General features: G+C 38.9%; 3 protein-coding genes across 3 annotated transcripts; 1 reads left to right on the top strand and 2 right to left on the bottom strand.

Annotated features, from left to right (window-relative positions):
* The first annotated feature begins 177 nt into the window (after positions 1–177).
* On the top strand, positions 178–5,279 carry LOC137956037 (zinc finger protein CONSTANS-LIKE 13-like). The gene is made up of 5 exons (XM_068803336.1): positions 178–222; positions 1,858–2,502; positions 3,436–3,660; positions 4,604–4,890; positions 5,019–5,279. The coding sequence occupies exons 2-5, from the start codon at positions 1,957–1,959 to the stop codon at positions 5,146–5,148; spliced, it is 1,188 nt and encodes a 395-aa protein (XP_068659437.1). The 5' UTR covers positions 178–222; positions 1,858–1,956; the 3' UTR covers positions 5,149–5,279.
* A 2,543-nt stretch (positions 5,280–7,822) lies between these two features.
* On the bottom strand, positions 7,823–8,308 carry LOC137957090 (transcription factor MUTE-like). The gene has a single exon (XM_068804799.1). It carries the CDS (start codon positions 8,306–8,308, stop codon positions 7,823–7,825), a length of 486 nt encoding a protein of 161 aa, XP_068660900.1.
* Positions 8,309–9,970: 1,662 nt separating this feature from the next.
* LOC137956638 (CASP-like protein 1E2) lies at positions 9,971–11,911 on the bottom strand. Its single transcript, XM_068804203.1, has 2 exons — positions 11,344–11,911; positions 9,971–10,540 (listed from the first exon to the last, which is right to left on the bottom strand). The coding sequence occupies exons 1-2, from the start codon at positions 11,604–11,606 to the stop codon at positions 10,201–10,203; spliced, it is 603 nt and encodes a 200-aa protein (XP_068660304.1). The 5' UTR covers positions 11,607–11,911; the 3' UTR covers positions 9,971–10,200.
* Between the last annotated feature and the right edge of the window lie 3,887 nt (positions 11,912–15,798).

Here is a 15,798-nt window from a genome sequence, read left to right as displayed (position 1 = left end):
AAGGAAAAAGAGAAAAAATGACAGCCTCCAAGTGAGAAGAGGCAGGAAAAACAGTCTTGTCTTTTTTTCCCATCAAGTGCTTTGATCGAGTGGAACCCGTGGTCAGATTAAGGTGAAATTTTATGAGCATATTTGTGACTCAATACTCTACAATCTGAACGATGGAGATCAGGTTTGGAGCTCTCCAAGTCCATTTTTGAGCCTACAAACAGTACCTATCTGGTGAGATCTTTTCTTGCTCATTTCCTAAAGAAATTTGATTTCCTTGAGATTTCTTCACTTGTTTGCCTCTAGTTTTAACTAGAGAAGATGATTATAATCTTACTCTTGATTATAGTAAAGATTCTTGGGTAAGACCTAGATAAAAGAGAACTTAATCACCAATGGTCAAAAGTCGAAGCTCGACTAGTCAAACAATCCATCAGAAAATTGTCAAAATCGCAATTGAAATCAATTGTATTAGGCCACTACCAAATTAAAGGAAAATATCATTTAGATGTCAGCTAAGCGTCAGACAAGGAGAATTCCACAAGGCATAAGACTTGGTCCTGCTAGGTATCACCATCTCAAGGAATGAAGACTTATCGCTACCATGAGTCACAATCTTAGGGAATGAAGATTTGGCTCCGCCACCAGTTGTGCTCTCACCAAATGAAGACTTGATAAAAGAGATATTGAAGGAGAGAAAGGCAGGTGAGTTGAAACACCCTAAGGCCTTTACAAGTAGTGAATTCATTAGAGAGGGATTGAACAAGAGTATGAGAGTGGGAGAGTTGAAGAAGGCCGAGAAAGAGATGATTGAAGGATGAAGCAAAGTCTTGGCAGACAAAGAGTTATAGTTTCTTGAAGAGTTTAGCTCAAATTGTGAAGATGGAAAAATAACAGAAGAATATCACATCAGGGTATTCTTAAAAATGCTCTCCTTTCCAGTTTTGCACCAACCTAAACCCATGTTGAAAGGAGCAGACTCGGTAGCTTGGCCATCAAAGCTGTCTCAATCAATTATTTCATAACCAGCAGATCATTCTAGACAGGGTTCGCTCCTGTCAAGCTTCTGTTTCTAGAGGGACTCGAAAGTTGTTACAAAATTTCTGCTTTATCTCCTTCTTTGAACCTTCCTGGAACTAGAAAAAACCCATTGCCTGCTTACCAAAACCAACTCTAAGCAACAGTAATTACAGATAATTCAACACAGATCTTCTTTCTGTTAAGCAGGTTTAGACAATGGATTGGTGGTCAAGGGTGACAGAAAGAAGGTCGGTGTCTTAAAAAACCTATTATAGATGGCTAGCATCTTTCCACCTCTCTTCTGAAGACTGGAGACTATTTTGCAAACAGACGGCTACGCTGCTAGCTGCAACTTTCTAGAAAAATGGGTGGTTGAGAGTATTTCACACTGAACTCACATTACCGTCCCATGTAGGTTGTTGCGTTCATCCAAGATTTGCATTACCTAGTTGGTTGCTCTGCTCTGTCAGTATCTGAAAGATACCTGACAAGCATTGTCCCACTTTTTTTTTTTTTTTTTTTGTATTTGGCTGGAAAGGTAAAATTTTGTTCTGATGGAAGCCATTTCTGATGAGTCTTTGACGAGTGCTTGAAGTGTTACTCTCCTGTTTTTTTTTTATATTATGGACCCACTTTGAAAGATTTCTCTTCCTTGGTTGGAAAGAAATCAGGGGTGATACTTCTGAGCGCTTCAATTTTTTCCGTGTCTTCTTTCTCCTCCTTTTTCTATCTGAAAAGTTCTTGACTCACCGCCAACAACTACAGCTCTTGATTTAATATTTTTAGCAGAGAATTCTTGAGTTAATTTGATGATAAAGTTTTCAGTTTTTTATTTATGTAAATCACCAGAGAAGGCATCTGAGAAAGAGGGAGAGAGACGAAGGTTGCTGGGAACTACAAAAGGAGACCAGAGGCTCAACGAAACTTTACAGCAGGAGTTGCTAAAAAATGGCGAGAAATGCCCAGGATGAAGACCACCCAGAGAACAACAGCAAAGTCTGCGACCATTGCAACGAGAAACAAGCCTTGCTCTACTGTCGAGCCGATTCTGCCAAGCTTTGCATCTCCTGCGACCGTCAAGTACACGCCGCCAATGCTATTTTCTCCAAACACTCCAGAGCCCATCTCTGCGATGTCTGCCGAGACCACCCGGCTTCGATTTTCTGCGCCTCCCACCAACTCCTCCTTTGCCCCAACTGTGACTTCGACGCTCACCCACCTTCCCTTGAGGCACACCAACAGAACCGTCGCTCTCTCGAGCCCTTCTCCGGCTGTCCCTCCGCCACCGAGCTCTCGTCGCTATTCGGCTTTGACGACGACAAGTCTCTATGGTTTAGTGATGGTAATTCGGGTGGATCAGACGAGGGGTTGTGGAGTGAGTTTGTGTGGGAGGCGCCATCTGTCCTTTCTATACAAGATCTTATTATGCCGACGGAGGCAAGGAATGGATCTGGTTGGGATTTTCAGGCCTTAAGCGTTCCACCACCGCCAAAGGTGAGTAAAATTCTTGTTGTGTCACCCCTCTAGCTCTCCTTCACGTTGTCGGTCGAAGTTAGTTTTTGACTATCTGATTTCTTCTATCTTCTCTCGTTAAAAGTTTTATGCCTTCCGCTGGACCTGGACCAATCAACTATGCGTCTCTACTGTTACTTTTCAGTTTTTGTGTTTTTGCTTGATTTCGCCATTCTGTAGACTGGTTGTTTTCCAAATAGAACGTAGAATTCATCTCCTATTGGACTACCATGGTTGTTGTCGTCAACCTTCCAAAGTTTTCTTGTCTGGTTTCCTAGTACAAATTTCTTCTTTGCTGCTTTTTTTAGGTTGTAGATGCGGTTTTTTCGGTTTAAACTTTTGTACTGCTGTACGATTAACTCTTCGTTATCCCCTTGCAATTGCTTAATTTTTCTCTGCAACTCTAGCTTTTCTTTTCGCGATTAGAAACTTCGGAAATTGACAACCTCTTATCTGATGTAGCCGAACCATGTTCTTCTTTTTCTAGATTTGGTAGGTCATTTTTTTATTTTTTAATGTAGGAGCTGGCTGTTGAAACCTATGTAATAGATCCTCCATCTTACCAACTCTTCATTGCCCTAAGAATTGATGTATTTTCAATTGTAAGCTCACCAATTCTTCTTCATGCTCTTGTAAGCCATCATCGTTGCTGCTTCAACCTCACATACAGAAATTCCTACGTTTCATTTTGTCAGGATAATAATTCTGATATTTTCACAGATGAAAGTTACCAGTTGGCTTTTTCTTTTGCTTGTAAGAGTGTCTTCTACCTTTTTTTTTTTTCTGTTGAATGGCTTTTGATTTTCTTGTTCAAAGTACACTTTGAACATAAGGTTGTAGCTTGCTCTTTTTAATTGTCTACAGGTGTTCTAGTTTGCTTAGCTAAACTTTTTGGGGATGTTGTCATTGCATCAGCACCGGAATGTAGCCTGTGGGAAGAACAAGGAAGAAGTCATCCGGCAGCTTCGTGATCTGTTCAAATCAGAATCCGTCCTGAATAACGATTACTCTGAACTCGAATCTGGTCTAGTCTTACAGTTTTTGCTACCAGAGGGCTCAGATCAAACTGATTTCCCACAAAATATCGATTCGATAAATGTGGAACCTGATTCTGCCTCACTTGCTGCACCTGGTTGTAAGGTCTGGTTTCTTGCCTCCTGCTTTATTTTAAACCCTCTTCATTGCTTTGTTGTATAAATTTTTGATCGATTTTGATTTCATGATATATGTTTCTCTAGTGTTTTTGGCTTTTTTCCTTGTTATATTCATTTGATGTTTCTCTTTCAAAAGTTGATCTGAAACTCATATCTGGCAATTTCAATATTAAACAGTACAATCATCCTACTGAAGAAACTGAGAAATGAAAATCAGCTGTTCATATTGTTGACAAAAAGCCTTTCACAAAGAACATTGCAGGGGGCAGTCCTCTCGTTGTTGCAGTTTCATTTATTGTTATTTACCAGTACCTTCTTCTTGAATGTGGAGCATTGGCCATGGGAGTCGAAGCATATCTATGCTTCCATTTCGAATCAAATGCCGGATTGCTCACATCATCTGCTTATCCTTTATACAGTGTTTTCTGTAGAAAACCATATGGAGACTAGTCCTGTTGCTTTGAAGCTCTCAAGATATTATTTTATAATCTGTAACTCAATGATTGATTGTCGTTTTCTTTCTCTATGAGTTTGAAGCTATTTTATACTTATGTTGCTGTTCTTACTATTCTTTATTAAGTTATCAAAAAGAACTTTAAAAGAATCTGCACTAATCTCTAAATCATCTACAGGATTCAGGCAATAGTTGTTTTTTTTTTATTTTATAGTATTACTTTCTCTGGCACACACCTTAAGGACATTTTTAAAATGTAAAAATGTTTAGGATTTGTTTCTGGAGTAAGGTTGTAGTTCCAGTGAACAGAGGAAAAGCACTGAAGCAGTAAGATACTTACAATTAGTTTATTTCTGTTGGGACGATGATATCACATTTTTTACCACACTTCAGCCATTGATACTCCCTGGAACTATTCTAGCAAGTCTGCCTGATGCATAACCTCACCTAATTCATAATATACTTGTCCGTGCAGGAAAATTCTCCCAAATGGAATGGCAGCAGTTGTGAGGTGACTAATCAAGTTGCTTCCACTGGTGAACATTTATTAGAAAACTCCACTTCAAAGGTGGTTGATGGACAGAATGCAACTGTTACTGAAATTCGTACTGAGAAAATTCATAGCAATGTTGACGAAGGAGTTCCCCAACACCCAGTTATCAGAGAGATCACATCATTGCCACCTAAAGCTGTATACGAGTTACTAGCCCAGGATAGAGATTCAGTTATTTCACGGTATAAGGAGAAGAAGAAAAGTAGGAGGTAAACTTGCTTCCAGCCATGGCTGTTGAATCACTATCGACAAACTATTACAAAACAAGCACAGCAAGTTCTTTCTTCTTAAGAATCGCTGTTGTTGTTGATAGTTGGCAATGGGTATATTGATGCAGGTATGATAAACAGATCCGGTATGAATCGAGGAAAACCAGAGCAGATAGCAGAGCTCGGGTTAGGGGCCGCTTTGCAAAGGCGACTCAGGATCAAAGCGAGGGCGAGGGTACATCTGTGAACCGCACATGAATTCTGCAATCTCGTGTTGTTTTGTTTATAGATCAGGGACGGCGTCATCAGCCCACACTCACGCCATGGCTGTTTTCTTCCTTGAATCGCATAAGATGGAAGTAAAAGGGCGCTCTGTTCTTGTAGCTGAATTAATTGAAGAAGAAGAAAAAAAAGTATGTTTTTAGGTAAAGTCCGGTGCATAAATGCTGCCGGGCAGTGTTGATGGTTGGGATAACTTGACAGGAAAATGGTTGGCAATTTATGAGCTGATTGTCTGAATGTAGCTCCTGTTTGGTGTACCAAGTGACATTTTTGAGATAAAAGCACAAAGAAAACGATCCTTTGTGCTGTTTATCAACTGAACTGCTTTAAAAATTGAAGTGCAGATTGAGTCAAAATGCTTCATAGGAGCCAGTAACTACTTTCTTTCCATGAACCCTAGAAAAGAAAAACAAAAGAAAGTAAGAATTCTCCTCAACCAACTAGCTAGAAAACTTCCTTCCCTCCCTCTGCTAATATGTTCGCCCATATGCAGTCACTTCTCTGTCCCTCTCTCCAAGCTCCTCCCTCGCTCTCTTCTCCTTCTACCCCCATTTCTCTTTCTTTTTTTTTGGCATGGAATTCCCACCATTGATCGAGAAGCGAAGAATAGGAAAAACTAGTAAAGCAAGTAAAGAGAAACATAAAACAAATAACAAATAACATAAAACATAAAACAGGGAAAACCCAGATCGTAAAAGAAGCGATACAGGCTCGGGTATTAGAAAACAAAGGAAGATCGACAGTCTCAACACCCACAGACGAAAAAAAAAACCCAGATGTATAACCAACTAGGAAAAAGAGAAGCAAATGGTAGGAAGTAAGAACCCATACAAGAAACGGAAAAACAGGAAAACAACCAGAAAGGTGCCAGATTGGACGTGCTTCCTGCAACAGAAAATGCATCGAGAACAAAGAGAAGGAAAAGAAGGGACGCCGGGTCTAACCTGACCGAAACCGAGAGATAAAAAGGGGGCTACCGTGTTAGACAGAACTACGTGCGGAAAACTGAAAGTTGAAACTACAGAAGGATGGATGTGGCACGTCCCGTCCTATCTCTTCACTGCTTTTGGACTCTTGGAGAGTAGAAATCCACTGGTTTGCTTCCTATTTCGTTTTTTTTCTCACAACGACGGTTACATCTTCATCAAAGTAATTGACGAATTACAGACCGAACAACAGTCTCAAGTCTGAAACGCTTACTCTTTAAATTTCATAGTTGGAACCGGTGAGTAGTTGGATGGTCTGTAAGCGCATGGTCCCTACATTAATTTGTTTTCGCCAATTTTCGCTAGATGGACCCTCACCTACCTTCTACCTTTTAGCACAATGGTTTCAACATGGTATAAGAGCAGGTTGGTCCCGAGTTCGAGTCCCGCTCCCACCGAATTTTGTCCCAGGTATTTCTGGTGAATTTGTCTCGGGTTTTTCCGATGAGTTTGTCCACGGGTTTTCCCCGTGTGGGGGAGTGTTGGAATTTGTGTTTGTATCGACCGGGCCAGTCCTTGTATAAGATCCTAAAATGTTCAAACCTTTAGCACAATGGTTTTAACATAATACATGAAGAACAAATATTCGAACCATCATTGGCCCCTCTGAGTTGCATAGATGGTGAATCTTTGTTTTGCCTTTCGTTTCTTTTTTCTTTTTTAATGAGTACTTCCTCAATCAGGCAACACTGATAATGCCTACTTCACTGAATCACCATTGTGGCACAATACTACCATCACTTTCAATTGTTATTTCCTGAGGACCCTTTCTTCTACCTAACACAAAACCAGCACAGTAGTACCTGTAAGCATTATATTAATCCTTCAAAGTGTAGCCATCAATGGATGAATCAATCTAAAAAAACAGGCATATCTAGGAATGTTCTGAGTTTTGCTTTCTTTAGCACGGGGCTTCCATGGTAGGATTTTGTACAGATCAAAATTGAGGTAGTGGTAGGGGCACTGTAAATGGGCACAAATGTTGACGGGCTGAAGTGTATGCATGCTTCTTCCTCGGATGTGCATTACAATTCACTGGGGTTGTCGGGTTGTGGAATCACCATCGAATGCGACAGAGAAAAGAAGTTATAACGTCACATTATAGTCCTAATTTTCACGCTTCTATCTCTTAGACTGTTTGGTCTTGCTTCAACCTCCTAAATGAAAGATTGAGATCGATCGGTTCCTTCCAATATCTTTGACTGTGACTGATCCGTAATTGCAGAGTCGGTCTTCACTGGAGGCGCCCGACCTGTACGAAGATCACGCGCCGCAAAATCCACGACGCAGTGACCGTAGCAGCCCGTACGTCAAACTCGATCATTTCCTCCTGCTTCGACCCGTGTTCAACGGAGTCGTTTATTCTCGAATTATTGTGAGCTTCGAAGAGTAGAGGCGTAATCGAAAGTAGTACAGTATCGATTAATCAACTGTTTACTTTCTCTGTCATTTTCACAAATTTTTTGCTCTCCAATCTGAATCTCTTTAAGGTTTTAACTAGTAAAAAATTTCAGACCTGTAAATCTCCTTGTCTAATCTTTATTTTCTGTATATAGCGGCAGGAAAGAGTAGAGTAGATCAATAGATTCGAGGCAAGCATTTCCGGAAATCGGCCTTCGGCTGTTCGATCGTCCTCACCGCATCTGTAGAGTAGATCAATGGATTCAAGGCAAGCATTTCCGGAGATCGGCCTTCAGCTGTTCGATCGTCCTCTCCGCATCTCCGCCGTCCCCAATCACTGCTGTGATGGTCACCGTCATTGTGTGCTCCATACGCGATGTGCTAGCTGCCAAAACCTGCGCGTTTGTATTCGGCGTCTCGAACACTTGCACAATCCGACTCGCCAGTCCAGGTATTGCTGCGGATTGGATCCCGAAGAATACCGTATTGCCGGTAAGCGTGGCATTGACGGAGCTTCGAGGAGTCTGTAAGGATAGGGTGGTTCTGGACGTAGCGGCGGGCGCCTTTCTCTTCTTCTCCTTCTGAGCTTCCAGATCTTTGATGCATTGCTCGAGATCCTTTATGTAGGAGATCGTCCCGCTGATTATTCTTTCTCTTGGTTCCTGAACAGACAAGAGACAAATAATCCGAAAAAGTGGTGCAAGTCTGCAACGACAATCAACCATGAAGGATACGAGCACGACCTCCATTACTTTTCGAGGATAAAAACAAGAAAAATTCTAAAATTACGTGCAGCCATCAGAGGCGGCCCCGGCCGAATCATGTTGAAGAAGATCCAAAGGTTTATAAAGATCAAATTTGCTTCCCTACCTTGGGCAAAACATTGGGAACCATCATTTGTAGCTTGAAGTAGAGGTCAGTCATCTTATCCCTCCTCTCTCGCTCATCTCGTACAACTTTCCTCGACTTCCCGCTGCATTTCTCCTTGTCCTTCACCTTTTCTTCACCATTCGCCGTAGCTGGTCTGGAAGCCTCTTCTGCCATTTGTTTCGGACACAGAGGGAGGCGCATCGTGGGAGGAACTGCACAACGCTTCTTCGTCCCCGATTTCGTTACAACCCTAAACTGAAAAAGCAAACAACTCTCGTCCAAGAATCAGAGGAATGAGATCTGGTTTATAATAGAAACTCTTCTGGTACGCAGAGGTACTCTGACCGATGTTTCTGTTAAGGAAACTGTACCGATTATGTTGTCGAGAGATTGGACAGAAAGAGGAAGGCGGAATGTGCAATTATCATTGCGAATAGATTCGTTTCTGACCATTTTTTAACTTCTCTTTGCTTCTAATTCCAGCCCTACCCTTCTCCATTCTCTTTGCTTCTAATTCCAGCCCTACCCTTCTCCATTCTCTTTGCAACTCTTTGTAAGAAACAGAACAATTTCAAAATTGGACGACAAAAAAAAAAAAAAATTGTTGGAGGAATTGCAGAGATAATGGCATTAGGAAAAGTGGAGAGAAATTAAAGAGAAGATGAGGGACAATTTCATACGAGAAAGTGGAAGTCGGAAAGAATCACAAAAGTACAAAAAACAGTAGAGGTTCCTGATTACATTGACAGGAGAAGAAGAAAAAGGAGAACGACGAGGTCAAGAGAGCCCTTTTTTCTGCCGCAGAAGCAAATATAGTCTTGGCCCTTATTTTTTCCTTCTCGGTCGTGTGAAGTAGTGTTGCTTGTATAGGAAAACTAACATGTATTAGGCAGCGGAAATCTGACATTAATCGTTTGATACAGGTGAAGACTCGGCCACAACAAGCTGTATACTGTAATTTCACAGGTATGGTTTGATACGGATTAAAAAAATTCTGACATTTTTTTTTCGAAATTGCTAAAATTTAATTGACTTTATTTGATTTAGATTCGTATAAATATTTGTGGGAGAGTGTTTAAGAATAGGAGTTTTTGACTCTTATATGCTTGAGAAGGATTATTGCAAGAATGCAAGGTATAACCTCCGTCATATCCATTATATCTCCAATATCTATGGCTGCCTGAATAATACAATTTATAAATACTAATAAGTATAAGAAAATACCCAACTTTGACCGGTCCATTATACATGTGTACAGTCAAAGGTGACACATAAGCTTTGACTGATTACGTATGACTATATCATCAGCAAACACTGAGTGAGTAGATAGACACATCGATTGCCACATCACAATTCCAAACCGTGGCGGTCGATGTGTCTATCTACTCACGCAGTGCTGAAGACGTACGACACATAATCAGTCAAAGCTTACGTGTCACCTTTAACTGTACACATGTACAGTCAAGGTCAAAGTAGAGTGTTTTTTAAGATAAGTTCAAAGTGAAGTTATTTATCGAAATAAGATTTTTTAACATGGATAATTTGGTAAAAAACCTTTTTATTAACCATAAAGTTGGTAGTGAAGAGATAAGGTGATAACAAGTTGATTTTCACTCAACCTTACAAAGACGGCAAGCAGACTGGAATTTAGCTAGAATGAAAGAAAGATCTAGAAACAAAAGTTGACTACTCTCACACAGGCCAAACTTCCTCAACATCAAACACAGTTTCAGGCTCTAAGCTTTCCACACCACCGAATCCAGTCTTATCATCAACCAGACCTGCGCCGGAGATTCCACACTGATAGCAAGATCACTACGATAAAGACGAACATGGTAAGAATAGAGACAGCAATTGCGGCCCCCGCCTGCCTGCAGAACTTGGTATAGATGTGACAGATTTTATGCCAGTTCACATGAGAATTCCCGTTAGCAGCGAGGACTGCAACAGCGGACGCCGCCCCGGCGGCGGTGGACAGTAGTACCAGAATGATCAGGTCGAGGAGCAAGATGCCCAGTTCCAAGCTGCCCTTCCCGGCCTTAGGGACCATCGACAGAAGAAGCGACAGTCCAGAGTAAGCACATGCTATGGCATTTACCACCACGAAGAATCTGAACAAGAAGAATATATTATTTAGTTGAGGAGATAGTGGCTTGAAATTTATGGAAGAGGACGAAACAGCGTTGTCAGTTTCTTCAGACTCGGTCCATCTTTCACGTTCGTGACCGGCTCATAAGTAAATACTGCCGTAGTAGATGAACCACCATTATAACCATAGAATAGCCATTATGATCTTCCAGCTGTACGTGTTTCTTAATTATCCCCACCAATATCCAGTTTTCTGGATGAAACTGGCAGAAAATACAGCGGAGCAAATCAAAATTGACGTAATTATAACCTTTCTTTTTATGAGATCATACATTAATGGAAACCAAAACCAGGAAACGCCGCCGGAGGAACCATAAATATTGGTGGTCTGTAAGCTCTCTTTGACGGTGAGCCCCGCATCAAACAGCCTCCGTTTCTGAATCTGATTCTAGCTTAAGTATTTCAAACCTCTTTTGCTTTTCTCACGAAAGTTTTCAAATTAAAAATCTCAATTAAATTTGAAGAAAAATTCAGAGTAATTTAAAAATGATCTACTAACGATTTTCGAAGACGTGCTGTGGAGGATATTAAGAGCGAAGAATACAAAACATTTAGTAAATCGTTGAAAAATCCCTTGTAAAGCTACCATCTTCTTGATCTTTATATATGACAGTGATACCAGTGAGAAATAGATAGTTAAAATGAATAGCAGAACACTGAAGCTTAATTTAGTAACTCGATCGTTACGAAAAAAAAACAAACAAACCATGGAAACGAGAGATCCGTTGGGCATGAAGAAGGAAATAAAAACAAAGAAGCCTCTTACTTGAGAGCAGAAACGTAGTGCCACTTGGCCGGAACCGGAAACTCCAGCGGTGGCATATTGGGACTAAAAGAGAAGGGAATCATCTGAGTCTCCTTATCGATTCCCATGACTATAGCAGCAGTAAGGGTGGTCAGCACCGCGAGGAGACGAAGCAGGAAATCTGAAGACCGAACGCTTCTCGGGTTCGCAACCTTGACGGCACTCTCCCGGCCCGGCGTGCTAGGGGTCCCTTCCACGTTCGCCTTCATCTGGGCTTCCATCATATACCCACGTAAACAAATCCCCACCACTCCTAAACGCCTGGTCTTTCAAGTATTACACTCTACTTCTGCTACTTTCAAAGCAGCAGAACACGAGCAGAAGAGAAACAGCAGAGGGAATTAAAAGGTGAGAACTGGAGAAGAGGGGAGAGGACCTTAAAGACAGAGAGAGGCAGTGAAGTGAATGACGTGGAGAAAGGAAACCCGAATTGTGACTTGGCGTACATGATTGTTGGAAGCCAGCGAGACGCAGAGTTAAATGGAGCTTTTCGGAGTAATGTCGACTGTGCCCAGTTTTCAATCGGGCGTTTTTTTCTGGAGAAGGCAAGACCGAAAATTTCTTTTTCTAGAAATTTCTTTATCGGAAGGTATGTCTCTCCCTTGTCTCCCTCTCTACTCCCAGTTCTTGCTTCTTGCGACTTTGCTTCGGTATTGTTTCCCTTAACCAATCTCTTCCTTTTTATCTCTTCTTTCAGCCCAAATCTCAGCCTCTCTTCCATTTATTCTAGTTGAGTCACCGTTTCTTCTTTGGTATCGTTTCTCTCTCTTCCATTAATCTCTTCTTCTTTCCAAATCCAGGCGTTTAGACCTTTTATTCCAATAAGCATCTGTCTCTGCCTGAGTTTGTTCTTTTTCCCAAATCACCATTTTCTTCTTCCCTTTGCAAAAGCATTGACGACCCTGTGAGGGTATAAGATTTGATATACAGAATATCTGTAATTTTCGAATAGGCGGTGTTAAAATAAAAAAAAAATTGTATCCTGAATCGGAATATAAAGATCCAGATCCAATAAATATCTGAATTTGGATTTGGAATAGGGGAAATTCTTCATCACTTTATTGCCTATTCAGTAGTAGCTTCTTGAGTTATGTCAAATAATTTTGGATTTTTTTGTGGCTTGCAAAGTATATTTGTTAAACATATTAAAAACAGGTTGAAGAAGTTGAATAAAAACTTTGGTACACTTCAGGAACTCCATCATAATAATGGTAGTGAATTTGGTTTTAATCACTCAACCATGATATTTGAAGCAACTCCACAAGTGTGAGACAGTTACATAAGGATAAGGGTATGTTCATACATATTTTGGTTTTTTATGTTTTAACTAACCTTCTTTGGGAAAGATCGTGCAACTGGGTCTAGCGGTACTAAACCCTAAAACTCTCCTACTAAAAAACGCAACAATTCCTAGAACATGTACTTCGTGTGGAACTAGTAAGGTAAAGCGTAAAAAACGACGGCTCTTTTATGTCCTAGATGAAGATCTAGATTCAATCAAGGGAGTCTTGATGGAATTGCAATTGCCATTTCATTAGGAAACATTCAAACCTCTCATGCATGTGAGTTGTGCAATGAAGTGATGATGATTCCAGAACTTGACAAACGTGCCAAGATGAAAACAAATGATTTTCTTGTTGAGAGTTCTATTAGAACAATTATTTTTGTGGGGTGTCCTCCTGAAGATCGAGCAATGTAGTTGATGATGAAAATAGATAATTAATTGTCTTACTTCAAAAATTGAGTACTTAAACAATTTTGAACAATGTTGTTTTGACAGTTTTAAGTATGTTACAAATTAACTTACTTTATGATTATGTGACTTGATTAAACAATTGATGTTTAAGATAGATTTTATTAAGTAGATCTCTTCTTATTACATATATTATTCCTATGAATGTGTTGATGGGTTTATTGAATAAATCTTTTCTTACTACATATGTTATACTTATGAATGTGTTGATGTTATTCTTATTACGGATGATATTCTTTTCTTCTTTTTACAAATGTTTAAGATAAATTTTATTGAATAGATCTCTTCTTATTACAAATATTATTCATATGAATGTGTTAAAGGGTCATGTTTACGGGGACGGTCCGAGGATGGGTTAAGTTTAAGTTGGGTTTACAAGAGCTCGGGGGACGAGGTTGAAGGGATGGTGACTGGGTTGGAGTTGGGTTTGACATTTCAAGTTTTTTCGAGTTTGGGTTTCAGGATCAGGGATCGAGGTCGTGTTCATGTTTTGAGAAACTTGACTTGTGCCAAGTAGACTCGAACTTTCAACTTGCAACATTTTTATGTTTAGTAATTACTTTTTTAGGTTAGATTATGGCATTTATAATTAGAGCCTCCAAATATTTTTTAGGAATATTATTTAAGAATAATAATAATTATTATTATTACTATTATAGTAAAACTATAATAATATTTTATAGATAATATTGATCTTAATTGATAAATAAAAGTTTATCGATAATATTTCAATAATTATAATTTTTTTAGTTCTTCGGGTTGTATATATTTTTAATTATTTCAAAATTTAAAAAATTACTATTTTTCTTTTATTTTCCATTTTTCTTGTGCATCCAAACAAGAGAAACCATTATCTTGTTTTCTCTCTTATTTTCCATGAGCATCCAAATAAAAGAAAAAAAACCTCTTTTCTTTTTTTTTCTTTTCTTTTCTAGGGTTTTCAAACCGACTTTCAAGCAAATCTTAAAAAAGTTTTATCTCAACAAATTTTTTTCATATGGAACTATAGTATTTTAAATTATAAAATTATTGTGAGTAATTAAAAAATTCATATGATATGATTTTTTTTGTTTAAAATTTTATGAGAAATATGATAATTGATCATATTTGTCTATTAACTTGAAAATGAACTATTTTATAATTTTAAAGAACTAATAATTTTTTTATAAATATTTGATATAAAATACTAGTTTTAGAAAAAAATTTATAATATATTAAATTTTAATTTAATACTTTAAATTTTTATTATAATATTTTGCTACATTTATTTATTTTCATATATTATTTTGAAGTATATATCCTAGTATGACTTACTTTAAGAGCTCTCCGTTACCGCTAGCGAATTTAAAGGCGGTAACGGTCTCCACCAACCAGGTTTGAATTTGTCGGTGAGCTTTAGGCCCCCCTCATTTTCTTTCCTCTTCCCCGTCCCGGCTATTTCTGTCTGACGTGTCGGTAGTCCTGGCCTCTGTGTCGTGCCACCGCTTGTCCTCTTACGTTTTTGTTTTTGTTTTTTTCCTACGCTTGACTCGTGTAGGAGGTCGTGCCTTGAATATTACCATCTTGATAGTCAACAATATGAGTTTTGCCTTGTTCACAGTCTAATTATTTTGACGCTAATCTCTCTAATGTTAAGTTTTTCAACTATTTAATTGAAATGTGACTACTGAGATAATAACATATATGTTAATTTTGTGCAAAGTTTGGGATATTCATCTTTGTAAGCAATCTGTGCCAAGAACTAAATATACTTATACAACTCTTGAATTGTCCTATAGGATAGTCCATGACTCGTAAGATTGTAAGTTATAGTTAGTGTTATAGTTTGAGACTGTTATCGATGCGTTTCAAATGCATCTCTTTGATTTCTTCGAGTGTTATACTACATACCTTATTGACTAGTTTGCATTGTGCTATGGTGATGAAGTGTGGTTCATGTATATCAACTAATTATGCTAGTATAGTATGAGGGGTGTACGAAAATGTTATCAAAATTTTGACAAGTGTCTTAAATTGTTACCATGCAATAAAATATAATTGCGACTCATGGATGGGTAATGTGGAGTCATGAACTCAAGTGAATATGAAGTTGGATATGATCTAGGAGCAACAGTTTGGGACCTCTCCCGTCTAGAATTAGGGATCTTTGTTGAAAAGTATAAATAAGTTGGGGTGTCATTGATGTAATTAGCTTATGATTTTTCTCTCTTATTCCCTCTTATTAGGGTGAAGGATATACTTGTAATATTAGTACTTTTGACATATTTAAATAAAACTTAAGTGGTGAGGGTTAAGACACATGTCAATAACCCTAATCTTCCTCATCTTTTTTTCCCAACATGCTCTCTCTCTCTCTCTCTCTCTCTCTCTCTTCCCTCTTCCTGTTTCTCTTCTTTCTTTTTCTTCTTCTTCATTACCAAAGATCTTAAGGCTATGGAATCCTGAAAATCAACAATCTTAAATTAGAGTCTTCTCTCATAGAAGTGGTTCTTGTTGATGGCTAATTTGTGTGTCTATGACATTGGTGTTTAGGAGAGAATGGACAAGAGTCAGATGAAGATAGTTCATAATAGACCCTTGAGTGGAGGATTTAAGGAAGGGGTGGAGGCTTTATCTGTATGGTGTACACCAAATTTATAGTATTTCTTTTATTAAGTGTAGTA

Source organism: Aristolochia californica, unplaced genomic scaffold, assembly GCF_029961685.1.
Source record: "Aristolochia californica isolate CCGP_79_NKW_82.1479 unplaced genomic scaffold, dmAriCali1.0.hap1 SCAF_2, whole genome shotgun sequence".
In the NCBI taxonomy this organism is placed as follows: Eukaryota; Viridiplantae; Streptophyta; class Magnoliopsida; order Piperales; family Aristolochiaceae; genus Aristolochia; species Aristolochia californica.
The sequence above is the reverse complement of the archived record's forward strand: the minus strand, read 5'-3'. Positions and strand labels throughout refer to the sequence as shown.

Coding starts and splice junctions, on each gene's coding strand:
- LOC137956037 (XM_068803336.1), top strand. CDS start 1,957: ATGGCGAGAAATGCCCAGGATGAAGACCACCCAGAGAACAACAGCAAA. Junction 3,661..4,603: donor TTGCTGCACCTGGTTGTAAG/GTCTGGTTTCTT, acceptor TTGTCCGTGCAG/GAAAATTCTCCCAAATGGAA. Junction 4,891..5,018: donor GAGAAGAAGAAAAGTAGGAG/GTAAACTTGCTT, acceptor ATATTGATGCAG/GTATGATAAACAGATCCGGT.
- LOC137956638 (XM_068804203.1), bottom strand. CDS start 11,606: ATGATGGAAGCCCAGATGAAGGCGAACGTGGAAGGGACCCCTAGCACG. Junction 10,541..11,343: donor CACTACGTTTCTGCTCTCAA/GTAAGAGGCTTC, acceptor CTTCTTGTTCAG/ATTCTTCGTGGTGGTAAATG.
- LOC137957090 (XM_068804799.1), bottom strand. CDS start 8,308: ATGGAGGTCGTGCTCGTATCCTTCATGGTTGATTGTCGTTGCAGACTT.